This window comes from Pseudonaja textilis, chromosome 1 (genome assembly GCF_049901715.1).
Source record: "Pseudonaja textilis isolate UNSWEBS1 chromosome 1, rPseTex1.2, whole genome shotgun sequence".
NCBI lineage: Eukaryota > Metazoa > Chordata > Lepidosauria > Squamata > Elapidae > Pseudonaja > Pseudonaja textilis.
The window spans coordinates 211,395,950-211,409,106 of record NC_141990.1 but is presented as its reverse complement, the minus strand read 5'-3'; the positions used below and the strand labels follow the sequence as shown (position 1 = coordinate 211,409,106).

Genomic DNA, 13,157 nt, shown 5'->3' with positions numbered 1-13,157 from the left:
CAGCTACTATATCATAACTTAGTTTATTATTTAAAAGCACATTACACCTGCAATTTAAACAGTTTCTGAATTAGATTCTTTGGCATAAATAATGCAAAACATAGTCTGTTTTATGTACAAAAATTAAGGCAATGATTACATACTTGGAGCACTGGCCTCTTTGCCAGCCATGCTCTTTCTTTAACCCCTTGGATCCTTCAAAAAGAATCAGGATCCTTTCAAACAGAATTCAATGAAATGTGAGGAAATGCTGTTTGAAGGACTCTAGCTGCAGGGATGAAGGATTTTTTTTTTGGTCTCACCTCCCAGAAAAAGAGGATTCAATCCAGATTTTAAAAAGTATGTTCTGTATGCAAAACTAGCATACTTGTCAATGTGATTTCAAAGTGATGTGGACCCTGGTTTACTTGTGGCTCTTTGTGTGGTGGGACAGACCTTGGGGAGGAAAAAACTAAGCAGCAACAAACAGTACTTGGTCAGTTAAAACCTGAGAATATGGAATGCGGAACCCTCTGCCTCAGGATGCCGCCTGTCTTTGGTCAATCAATTGGGGAACTCCTCAAGTACACATTTATTGTTACAAACTTTGCCCTTAAAGGTTAAATGCAGGATGATGCCAAATTCATCCCTCGAAAAAGTCAGCATTTTAAGAAATTGATAGTAATGTGTTAAATAAATTAAGCATTATTGAAATATAAACATTTACAAAATCTTATAGTGGCCTTCAAAGTTCCAAATATACATGAAGTGTGCTGTTGATCAGGTGTGAAGGAATCAACTCTCGGGCTGTCCATTTATTGTCAACTGATACCTATAAAAAAAGGTAGCATGATGAATTAAGGCAGGTACTCCTCCACTAACTAACTAGCTATATAGATATCCCTGCCTTTCATGTGTGTGCGTGTGTATATGTATATATGTCTGTGTACACACACACACACACATATATATGTATATCTTTATGCATGTGTATATAAGGCAGGGAACCAAAAAAATCCCAATTCATTTTGTCTGTCCTAGATGTGGTTTCATTATCTGGTGGTGTGATAGTGAAATTATAAGCTGAATAAAGCACAATTAAATCATTACATTGGTCTAGTTAGCTTAAAAACAGCCTTCTAGATATTCTTTCCCACTTCCAGGACCTTCTGCTAGAATCACTTAACCTAAAATATTCAAAATGTTGCATCACCATTTGAAAGCAAAATGTTTGGAGTGACAAAAAAAGTGGCCTTTTCATAATTTTCAATGTTAACTTTGTTTCTTCCCTATTTTATGAAATAAAATGTTTAAAACTGACAATGGTGAAAGCAGCACAGCTGCAGGATCAAGTCCATATCTAACTATTGGCAGTACTCAAGCCATCGTTTCTTGGTTTATCCAGAAGACCATTGCTAAACCACAGAGCTACCTATTTTCTCATTTCTTACAGCTCTGTTGGTATTAAAAACTCCTTTGGATGACTACCGACTGGCCATAAATAGATCTCTCTTATCACCAGAGATCTTAACATCTCAATAGCAAAATTAAATGGATAGCGAGATTGCAACTTGAGTTTCTGCTGAATCCCATAGAAAGCAAAGGGGTGGAAAATTGTAAAGCACAGCCTAAACATATGAAGTGAAATTCTCCCTAGATTTCCCATTGCCTCTGGAAGGAGGGAGAGGAACCACTATTTGAAACAAGCGATTATTATTTCTTCTGCTTGGTCCATTCTGCACTATCCAGATCTAACAGGTAATCCTGTCATTGCATCTAGCACTGCTTGATAGGTTGCATTGCTACCTTATATATGCTGACCATCCAAACATACCATTGGGAGAAGCCCTTGACTAAATCTTCCTTTGACAAGTCAATCAGCACCTTTAAAAAGAAAAGTCAGAATTGTTAAGCTGCTTAATTAAATATTTGAGTTACAAGTACATGGTTTTTAAAAATAAAGTGTATTTCTGCATATAAACTGCCTAGCAAGCTCATAACACAGTACTGCTATTTAGTGTATACCTCTCCGTATTTTTTTTAAATATTTCCTCTACAGGATAGCAACATTTTGAAGTTATAGAGCAATCCATAGTTATTGTCTAAATAATTTGTATAGCAAGTTCTTACTTCAAGCGTATAAGGGTGAAGAGAAAAGGAAGGAAATCCACAGGAAAATGTGAATAGCGTTTTTAAAAGAGCATCTTACCTTTCCAAGTTCTTTCCTTTCATGTGAAATAAGTGACTTTCTGTTTTTCACAGCAACATCTAAGGCCCGTTTCTTAATATCTTCCAAGGTGTCATTAAATTCAAATCTAAATGTATGAAAAAAAATGCTATATAAATAGCAGTCCTCTAATGCAGCCCTTCCCCAACCTTTCTGCTTTGATGGACTGGCAGGATGGAGAGGGGATGGTTCCATGGGAGCTGCAGGTGCACGTTCGCCAGACAAATAGAGCTTTGCACACCCATGCACACTTGCATACCGCTTGCGTGGCCCTGTTCTTAAAGTTCTGATTTTTTTAATACAATATATTTCTGTTTATTTATATCCTACCTTTATTATTTTTTATAAATAATTCGAGGTGGTGAACAAATGTAATACTTTCCCCACAACAACAGCCCTGTGCGGTGAGTTGGGCTGAGACAGAGTGACTGGCCCAAAGTCACCCAGCTGGATTTTGATTTCTCAAAGTCAAAATTTGAGATTATAGAAGGTGGAATTATACATACAGGTGATATTTTCAATTACTTAGTTACTGCACAATCTCTAGTTAGTGATCTTTCTTTCTCAAGTGGAAAGGTAATAGGTCATTCCAAATCTTTTTTGCATCCAAGAAACATGGGTGATATTAAAAACCTCAGATTGCTTCATGTTGTACCCAGGACTGGATGTTTTGAAAATAGTACTAGAGAAAAGCTGTGACCCTAACAATAAAGTAAAACTTAAACTGAGTTGTAATTACACCACCTAATGAATATTGCATGTTTTTCATGAGGATTATGGGGATATCAGGTGCAACATCTAGGCCTCAGCAGGAAGCAATGTTAATGCAGCATTTACTTACTTCTCATCGTACCGAGGATTCAGTGTTCTTTTCTTCACAGTAGTTTTTCTTCGGGTTATCCATCTTTTGTCTGGGAGCAAGTAGATGCGAACATATGGATATGCTCCATGCCGAGAGCATTGCACTAAATTTCTTATGGGGAGAAAATGGTAGTATATTTACAATCAACAGACTAAGAAAAACTTCTGAAGAAAAGATTCAGGCAGGTTAATATCTTTTTTCTTGAATCTGAACAACCGCAGCAGCAACAACAAAAACCTAGAGGCAATTCTTAGGATAGAATTACTACTAAGATTGAGCTGGATTGAAGTGAAATATATAAAAGGTCTAGCACTTGTAATTCTCTGAACGATCAGGAACCCAATTTGGAAGAATTCTTCACTGGGTATATATATGTAACAGTGGTGGGTTTCAAAACTTTTTCCTACCAGTTCGGTGTGAGGGTGCGCTTTGTGCATGTGCAGCGTTTGCAACTCATCTGCTACGAGCCCTGTGTGTAAAACAGCTGATGCTCAGCAATCGGCTGTGCCATGCAAAGTAGCTGAGGTTGAAAAGCCGAAAATAAAGGTTATGGAGCCGGGGCCAGTGGGAGGGCACACCAGCGGAGCGAACACTCACAGATGATCATCAGAGATATCGCTTTGGCTGAACCAGGCCGAACCAGTAGAATACCATCACTGGTATGCAATTACATGCTGAAGACACCTGCAAGCTTCAACTGGACCAGAATGCAGTTATGCCTGCATGATATCTGTTGGTTGACATTTGCTTTTAGGTACAATCTAAGGTACTGCTTGTTACTTATAAAGCCCTATAGGGCATGGGGCTGGTCACATGAAGGACCATTTGTCTCCCATAATATTTGCCCAGACAATTTGATCTTGCAGGATGGGTGCATCCCAGCATCTTTCAATTATGCTATGCCTGAAAGTGCACCTTCTCTGTCACTGTACAGAGAACCTCTGGACTGAAGTTCTCCCAGGATCTAAATGCCCCCCTTGTTGGTGTTTCAAAGGGCCTGGAAGACTTGGCTCTTCGCTCAAGCCTTTGATGGGGATGACTGAAGCCTCCTTTTAACCCAGGTTACTTTCTTTGCTTTATACCTGCTTTATTTTTCTGCCATCTTTACCAATTTCATTGATGCTGTTTTTCATGTTTTGTTTTTCATGTTCTAAATTATTTTTAAATGGCCAGGAATTGTTGGGAATTGAGCACCGTATAAATTTAAATAACAACAATACGTTCAGCCAACAATAGTTGCAAACGCTGATTGAATCCTGCAATCTAGAAAATTTGGAGGAAGAAACTGCTATGCACATATTCATTCCATTAAGCAAAGATTAAAGTAAAATAATTTCCATTACACCCAAGATATGATAAAAGTAATCCAAATATTAAAAAGAATAGTATTTCTCTTAGAACATAAACAGAGATAGATTGCTAAAAATTACTGTACCTGCATGAGTTGACCAACACAATGAGGGATTGCCTTAAGAAAGCATACCGGACAGTGATATGAATCTCTCCCATAGACCTTCCATCAGAAAGTGTCCCGCTGCAAGGTAATTGGCTTAATTAAAGGAAGTTTGTGACTGAAGCAGACGGCTACTTCCTGCTTGCTTCAAAGCCAAACTTCAAGTCTTAATCCCATAGAAGAGTTAAACTTTTTTGTTGTTTGATATTATAAATAGGAAAAAAATAAAAATAAAATCAGAAAGAGAAAAGAAAGAGATGCTTGTGCATTTTATGGTACAAAAACCAAACTGTCTTTAAATCATTCCCCAAAGAAAGCATTCTGTATTTCAACTAAGATATATATTTTTTGATAATCATAGCAGTTCATTTTTTTCTCTGGTGGGTTTCAGTATATTCCAAAATCAAATTAATACTGGTATTAAAAGAAAAATTGTTAGTCACAGAAGTATATATATTTCTGGGATTAGGAAAAGCAGTTGACCTGGATATTTCAACAGGCCTTTGAAAGAGAAGATGATTTGAAAGGGATTTGTGCTTTCTTAACGATATATGGGTCATGATTCCTCAGCATAGGAATATTTAACTATACATATTGCTGGTCATTGTTAGTTTTGCTCTTTTAATCTTATTTATGGTTTGATTGTAAGGATGCATATAGGATGCATATAACTATGACACCAGTCCTGAAGAAACTATTGTATTTCTGTAGCCTAATGCACTCCACATTTGATGAACTACTTACTTCCTAGAGACTTTGAGTTGATCCCCAACCAGATGGGCATTGTTGGATTGTAATGATAGAAATTATAGCCCAACTGTTCTAGAGGAACTATTTTCTTATAGTTCTATATTAATTATTCTGTCTATATTCTCTTATACTGAATCATAACTTGAATTATAAAATAATCTTTATCCAGATGCCTTCCTGAAATAAGCAATCTGATTCTTGAAGCCCTTCTTCCAATGCACTATTACATTTCCCTAATTCTCAGGTGGGAAATACCTGAAAATTATAATAAAAGACTTATTTCCCAGAGAACACAAGCAAAACACCAGCTCCTTCCATGTATATATAAACTCCCAATCACTATATATCGTAACTTCACCCATTGCAGCTCTTTCCTCATAAAAACCATAATGTATGGCCTCTATCAACAAAAGGTTGTCCAGTTGTACTCTAGCCAAAACCCAGATATTAAGAAATGCAAGCCCTTCCATGTGAGACTTTGAGTTGACCTAATTACGAACCTCATTTTTTCTATAATGCACATCTACAATTTAACCACAAACATGGAGTTCACCCTACCTATTTTCAATACTATAAATGATTAAGGAAGGAGTGAAGTAAGTACTTGGGCTAGGTAGGCCAGTTTTGTGTTACCAAATACAATTGTGAAATAAAATACCCAGTCTGACTTACTTATTGAGGTTCAGATTGCTGCAAGTTATATCCATGATTGAAGAGGCTTCCGTGCCTAGAGAGGCAAGGCTGGGGGCAATCTGGAGTCTCTGCAGAGCTGGCAATGTTGGGGGCACTCGAGTGGTCTCTGGAAGTGTCAAGCACTTGGGGTTCAATCCACCTGTAACTCCTTGCTCATTGATTCCAGCAATTGCTTCTATGACAATGGGCTCTGACAACTTCTCATTTCCATTAGGTTTAGCATTACTGCCCACGTTGTCATTTTTGCATTCAGGAACATCAGATTCTTTGTTCCCTTGGACTGCCTTGGGCAGTTCTACTGGTGGCGGTGGTGGTGGAGGAGGAGGGGGAGGAGGAGGTGGTGGTGGCAGCTGTGCCTTGTTTTGGTCCTCATTCTGTTCCGGGGCTGAAGCAGGAACTGGTTTGAAGGCATTAGCCCCATTATTGGTGTTTTCTGAATCAGGTACCTCTATGTGCAGGGCCTAAGGCAGACAAAGGAAGCTAGGCATGATCATATTGTTTATTTAAACAAACCAGACACAATTAGAACTGCATCAAAACTGCTACCAAATTGTTAATGCTGAGTGTGAGAAAATGCAAGAATTACTAAATCTATAGGAAGCAATTGTGTCAATTATAAATAACACGTAGTTTGTGACTTGGCCTAATGAATATATTGCATTATGGACCTCATTCATTCATTCATTCATTCATTCATTCATTCAGTATTGCCACCCATCTCAAATGCATGACTTTGGGTGGCTAACAATTAAAAACAAAATTAAAAACAATAAGCTAAAGTATAAACAACATAAAATAGCAACAGGACATCCAAACATAACAAATATCCACTGTTTAAACCAGCCAGAAAACCCATTCAAGGACCAAGATTTTTCAGCCTGAAAAAACTGCACATCCTTGTCTAAAGGCAGAATTTTGTCTAATCACATCCTGGTCAATTTAGCTAAGAAGTGGAAGGCCTTTAGCTGCTGATTCTGGAAAAGCGGAGGTATCACCTCTCCAGTGAACACAATGACTGAAAAAATCACAGGATTCCTATGTCCAACATGCGACTATGAAATATACTGTAGCATGTGCTGTGTTTACAGCTTAACATTCTTGTCATTCACTCTCACTGCTGCACTTGTACAAAGGCTACAGTTGTCTACATAGCACACCATTACTGTTTAATCTTATATATTATTTACATAGCTTTTCATTGGTTTTTTAAATTATTTTAGTGGAATATCAATGCTTACAGTAAGTCTTCAGGCCGATATTTGCTTGCAAAGGATGTCAATACTTAATTATTTCATCAGATATTTTTACAGAGAATTTTGCCTTGATTCAGTATTGATACAAGGAACTCTTCTATTTTGGTAGAAACTGTTGTAGCCAGAATCCTTCCCATTTATGAATTTTATTAGCAACAACAGGAATTGTTTTATTAAGAATGAAAGCAAGATAAATGTAAACTGTTGTATAATTTGTAGCATACAAATAAACCCAGAAACAATTTGAACCCAGGTGTATATGTGTTGTTGGCTTCAAACCAATTTCCACTTAATTGCCCACTTGGGAAATTATGCAAATCGTATGTTGGAAATGTTATGTATCACATATCCACCTAAGATTATTCTTTTGAAAATCCATGAGATTTCTGTTCCTAAACTTCCTAGCTGTTTTTTTCAAAATCCAATAAGAAATTTATTTTTTAAATTAATCATTCACCTGGTTTAAAAAAAACTGTTTTCCACAAACATCTTAGAAGCTCTGCAGCCAACTATTCTGCTTTATCACTAAGATGGCCCTAATGATCATCTTTATGGGCTCTGGATGTCAATAGATTTAGGGTGCCCTTTTAGGGTTATAATTTCAGACATGCAGTAATTTAGTCTTTAAAATATTAATGGGGTGAGGATATAGGAAGCTCAAGTGTTCCTTTAATTTTTTCTACTTCTCAAACCCGTCCATTTATTTATAGAATTAATATGTATTTATTAGCAATAGAAAGGAATGACATCCTTGGAAGGAATGCAAACACCAATAAACATTCGAACCTTGCACTTTAGAAGAAAATAGAGCTCTCTAGGTCATACTGTAGTTTAGCCTACTTTGCTCATGGTAAACCCTAACATATAAATCAAAGTCCCCAACGTACATTTAGTGTACAAACATTCTTGCACGTAGGAATTCATGCAGCAATTGCATCAATCTCTAATTAAGCCAAGGTTCAGAAAAATCTGCTTTCAATCAAAATTACTATAAATTTATTCAGAATCACTGTTTGCTTGTAAAACTAATATCAGTTACTAAAATAACTTCAGATGGAAAGTGTTCTATTAGACCCAGGGAAGTACTACCAACCGCTAACATGCGATCCTAGTTGTGAACAAATACTCCACCTATATAGTGTTACATTTATATAAAGAGGCAAGATCAAGAGATACCTTTGAAGCATTAAAATTCATAATCCATTTGGCATGGATAATACAAATTATATGATGTAAGTTTGGTTTCATTATATTCTCCAAGACTCATTATACTTAGGAGAAATATCTAGTCAAATTATTAGTATATTAAATCAGACGATAAGGCCACCACCATCTCTTATTTCACAGGAAAAAATATTAATTTCATGGACACACAGAAAAATTTCCCACAAGAACAGGAAGAATTACAATGGGGTGAGGGGCGGGAGAAAAGCAAATAGAAGAAAGCTAAGCTTACTCTCAGCACAATTTTCAGCTTAATAGAACTGTCCACACCAGAATGATCCAGTTGAAAATTTTGTTCAAGTGTCATCTCAGGGTTCTTCAATAAGCGAGCAAGAGAAATCACCAAAGTCCCAAGGGCATTCTCCTTCTCTTTATCTTTGATCTAGAACAAGGAAAACAGAGGCAGTATAAATGAGCAAGACAAGTGACTCTTGGCAGTGATTTAAACCTTCCCTTTTCAGATTACGTACACCGCCATTATGCGAACCAGCAGCAATTTCTTCATTTCGCAGGGGAGCACTGAGACAAGATATATTGAAAGGAAATTCACCAATTAATGGGACCATTTAAACCTCTTTATGGGAAATGACTACATTAACTTTCGTAATGGATGAAGAAAAGCTAATGGTTGTGGTAGGAATGCTCTAATAATAAGGGTAGAAACCTATCAAAGAATTCAAAGCTAACTTAACAGCTCATTTGGTCAATATAAAGCACTGGAAGAAAAACTTCAAAAACAAGACTAATTAATATTCCCCCAATAAGACAGGGGTGGGCCATAGTGCAACATGGTACTTTAGATGCTGCAAATCAAGGCAGCATCCTTGATTTTCACAAAAGTAATTCCAATTCTGTACTTGATAATACATAATACAAGTGTGGGCTATTTGTAAAATGGACTGATGTTTTCATAGGTGACCCAGATTTGCAATAGGTCCTGTAGAGTAGGAGTCCCTATCTGGTACCGGTCCATGGCCTGTTAGAAACTGGGTTGTGCAAGCAGCGGGCAAGCAAATGAAGCTTCATGTGTACATGTGTGCGATCTATGTTGTTAGTGAAACTATCTCCTTCCCAGTCCGTGGAAAAATTGTTTCCCATAAAACCTGTCCCTGGTACCAGGAAGGTTGGGACTGCTGCTGCAGAATATGGCGTGGGTGTCTCCGTCTTAGTGGCTGGAAATGTACTCATTAAAAACATTTCCAAACATGCATATTTTTCAAAAACAAGACAAAAAAACAACCACAATAAGAGGAGACAAAATGGGCAAATGAATGTGCATAAGTGCACCAACGTGCCTACTGTCCCTGTCCTATTGTTTCTTTTTATTCGTATCCATTTCATCAATTCATAACCATGCTTATACTTATACCTGTTATCTAATACTTGCTTGCCAAATAAAATAAATAAATAAAAATGTCCATATTTTGGAATAGCCTGTCAAATCAGTCATAGGATTACTAAGGTATATCTTTTAATACTTCACTACAAATGATTACTCAGTAAATGTTTTTTCTACTGGGCACTGATCCCCATAGATTAAATAAATACATAACCAGTCAACCAATCAATCCATTGGAAGCAGTTCTTTTGAGATTCACTGGTGCTGCCAGATACACTAAGCAATATTTTGAATTTTGGTCAGATACAAAAAAAAAAAAAATTCCACCCTAAAGCCCAGCAGTCTCCTTCTCTCTTGCTATAACTGCAAGTGATGGACATGAGTGTAATATCTATAAATCCCAGTTCTCCAATATTATTAGGGAGAGAAGAAAACAAACTTACCTCCAAATGAAGAGACTGAGATGGGGCACCATGAACAAAGAAAGTGAAGGCCTGCCTCCATGCAGGATCTTTAGTGAAATTACAAGTCTGTGGAAAAAGAAACCAGAATTGACACCTGGACCTTACATCAAAGAGGTTTAGACTGCAATCCAGTTCATAAAGGCATACATCTAATTAGAAATGGATTAGAATTGCTCTATTCTGCATTCAAATCAGCTCAATTTCCCTGGCTTCAATGGGACCTGGTTCAAAGTGTACAGAGATGTTCTCTAGCAGGATGGAACATTTGGTTTCCAAGGTTTACTGAACTACAATTCTATGAGTCTTTGCTAGCACGGCCTATATGGAGGAATGCTGGGAATTGCAGTTCAACAACATCTGGAAGGCCACCATTTGTATTACCGAAAGGAGACATGATTCAAAGTTTATGTATCAATCACCCTGACTGCCAGTTCATTTTCTTTCACCAGAGCTTTTCAAAGAATTGTTTTCTATCTAGCACCGTGATGGCGAACCTATGGTACGCATGCCAGAAGTGGCACACAGAACCATTTCTGCTGGCATGTGAGAGGTCGCCTGGAACAGAACCACTGTGCATGTGCGGGCACCCCCCCCCCCAGTTGATTGTCAGGTATTTGCCGCGCATGCATGGGGGTCAGGGCATGCACAGAGGGATCATGCACGCATGCACAGGGGATGGGGGGTCATGCATGCATTGCATTATGGGTGCAGTCACGTGCATGCACACACACGTATATACTTTTGGCACACGACGAGAAAAAGGTTAGCCATCACTAATCTAGCAGTTCTGCAATACAATACAGGTAGTGTTTGACTTACAACAGTTTGTTTAGTGACCACTTGAAGTTACAACGGCACTGAAAAAAACTACTTATGGCTTATTGTTGCAGCATCTGCATGGTCACGTGATCAAAGTTCTGACTCATATTTTTGACAGTTGCAATGTCCCAGAGATGATGTGATCCTTTTTAGTGACCTTCTGACAAGCAAAGTCAATGGGGAGGCCAGATTTACCTCACAACTGTGTTTATTAACTTAACAACTGCAGTGATTCACTTAATAACTGTGGCATGAAAGATAATAAAATGGGCCCAAACTCACATAATAATGAATGTTTTGCTTAGTTTCGCTTAGTCAATTGTGGTTGTGAGTTGAGGACTACCTGTATTATATATTCATACTGAAATCTGACAATTGAGTAGTCCTTCTGTAACTGACGCTCTGAGCATGGTGACTTACTTTGACCCTGAGGGAACAGGAAGAATTTAGCTCCTCATCCAGAGATTTTAAATGAACCATTAACAAGGCCACAGTTGATCCTGAGACCAGATCAATTAATCCTAAATTTAAAGTGGAGTAATAGGGTGTTCTCCTTTCCACCCCTTTAGGAATGATAATTCACTACATCGAAAGCTCTTTCCAAAGAACAGCTCAGCTTTTGACAGACTGGTTATAATCTACTCCCAGCATACAATCAAGACAGGATTTTCAATCACCTTGTTCCTGCATAGGGGCACAGATCCCGGTCTACCATCTCAACATCATGTCTTCTGGGGAAAATCAAGGACCTCAGTAAGGAGGGATTCATTAGTGCTTGGATGTATCAGCAGCTCTCAAAATGGAGCTCAAGGAAAGCATTCTCAGTCATCCAGGTCATAAACTGTCTCAAAGGGTGCTTTTTTTCAAATGGAAAGTGGACTGTTTTTCATTGAGGAAGAACAAGAAAATGGCATTTTGCTTCTCATCCAAGAAGCTTCATCGGTCCTGGCAGGATGGTGGGGCCAATTGAAGGATTAGTTCTGACAGGATGGGAGGTTCCTATTTTTATCAATATTTCTTTGCAGTCATCTGGTCATTAGTACTCTTCCTGAAGTGGCTTCAAGAGCTCTCAGGGAGAATGCTAACGACCAGATGACTGCAAAGAAATATGATCTTTCCAACAAACCCCCCTCCACATCCTGTCAGAACTGATCCTTCCATCACCCCCACCATTCTACCAAGAACTGATAAAGCTTCTTGGACGAGAAGCAAAAGGTCTTTTTCTTCCTCAAAGAAAAAAAACAGTCCAGTTGCTGTTTGAAAAAATGCACCATTGAGAAAAGCGTACCACATCTCTTTATAGATGAATACCACACTTGTGGGAAAGGTGATCAAATATTTGCCGAGTAAGATCCAGTAGTATTGATACAGCGCAGTGACATTATATTCAGGTTCTTTACAGCTCATATATTCGGTATTTGATTCAACAAATACCAAGTTCTTCCCTCTTCTCTTTATTGCTTTTCACATCAGTAAAAATATTTGGGCTTTAAATAGGACCTGTGTGGCTGCATTTGCATCCTCTGAGCACTTTTGAAGGGTCTTTTTCAAAACTTCTCAGCAGATGTAAATGCAGTCAAGCAGCCTCAGGCATTCAATTGTCTGGTAATCTGTGTTCAAAAGAGAAACCTCTCAAGATGTCACCTTGCTCCACCATTTGGAAAACATTGAGCTTAAAAAAAAAACCATAGCAAGTGTACTCCTTTAATCCATGCTAGCAGTATGTTTCTCAGGGCTTCATTCAATCTCTTCTTGCAAAATTACTTGCAACAGAGCAGAAGCATTACTTTATTTATTTATGAAGTATCTTTCTTGCTTTTCATGATTAAAAAAATGATCCCAACATAGAGATATTGGTTAAAACAATACTCTATCTTCAGCATGTGAGGACTAGATACTACTATACTCCATAATGGGCCAAACAGTGATATGCATCAAGGGTTGTTTTCTGTTGCCCTGAACTTTGGAAATCTCCATCCTGCAGTATTCCTCAGTTTTGGTCATGCTACTTAGACTATTGGGCTGTTCGGGTTCCCCAACCTTTCTTTTATCTTAAAAAACTGTTTTTGGATATTTTTGAAACAAATTTCAGAA

The 13,157-nt window shown here is 37.8% G+C and overlaps 1 protein-coding gene across 2 annotated transcripts in view; it reads right to left on the bottom strand.

The window, feature by feature from the left end:
• Nucleotides 1-7: 7 nt before the first annotated feature.
• Nucleotides 8-13,157, bottom strand: part of ESYT3 (extended synaptotagmin 3) — a 45,567-nt gene continuing 32,417 nt past the window's right edge. Inside the window, exons 16-23 of one of the 2 annotated variants that reach the window (XM_087920368.1) lie at nt 10,224-10,310; nt 8,674-8,823; nt 5,944-6,425; nt 4,504-4,602; nt 3,048-3,179; nt 2,189-2,294; nt 1,814-1,863; nt 8-811 (exon numbers count right to left, since the gene is read on the bottom strand). In XM_087920368.1, the coding sequence (XP_087776494.1) occupies nt 775-811; nt 1,814-1,863; nt 2,189-2,294; nt 3,048-3,179; nt 4,504-4,602; nt 5,944-6,425; nt 8,674-8,823; nt 10,224-10,310 (1,143 nt within the window). In that variant the 3' untranslated portion in view covers nt 8-774. Of the gene's footprint in view, nt 812-1,813; nt 1,864-2,188; nt 2,295-3,047; nt 3,180-4,503; nt 4,603-5,943; nt 6,426-8,673; nt 8,824-10,223; nt 10,311-13,157 lie in introns of those variants that run through there. The other variant, XR_015740809.1, reaches the window with a different exon arrangement.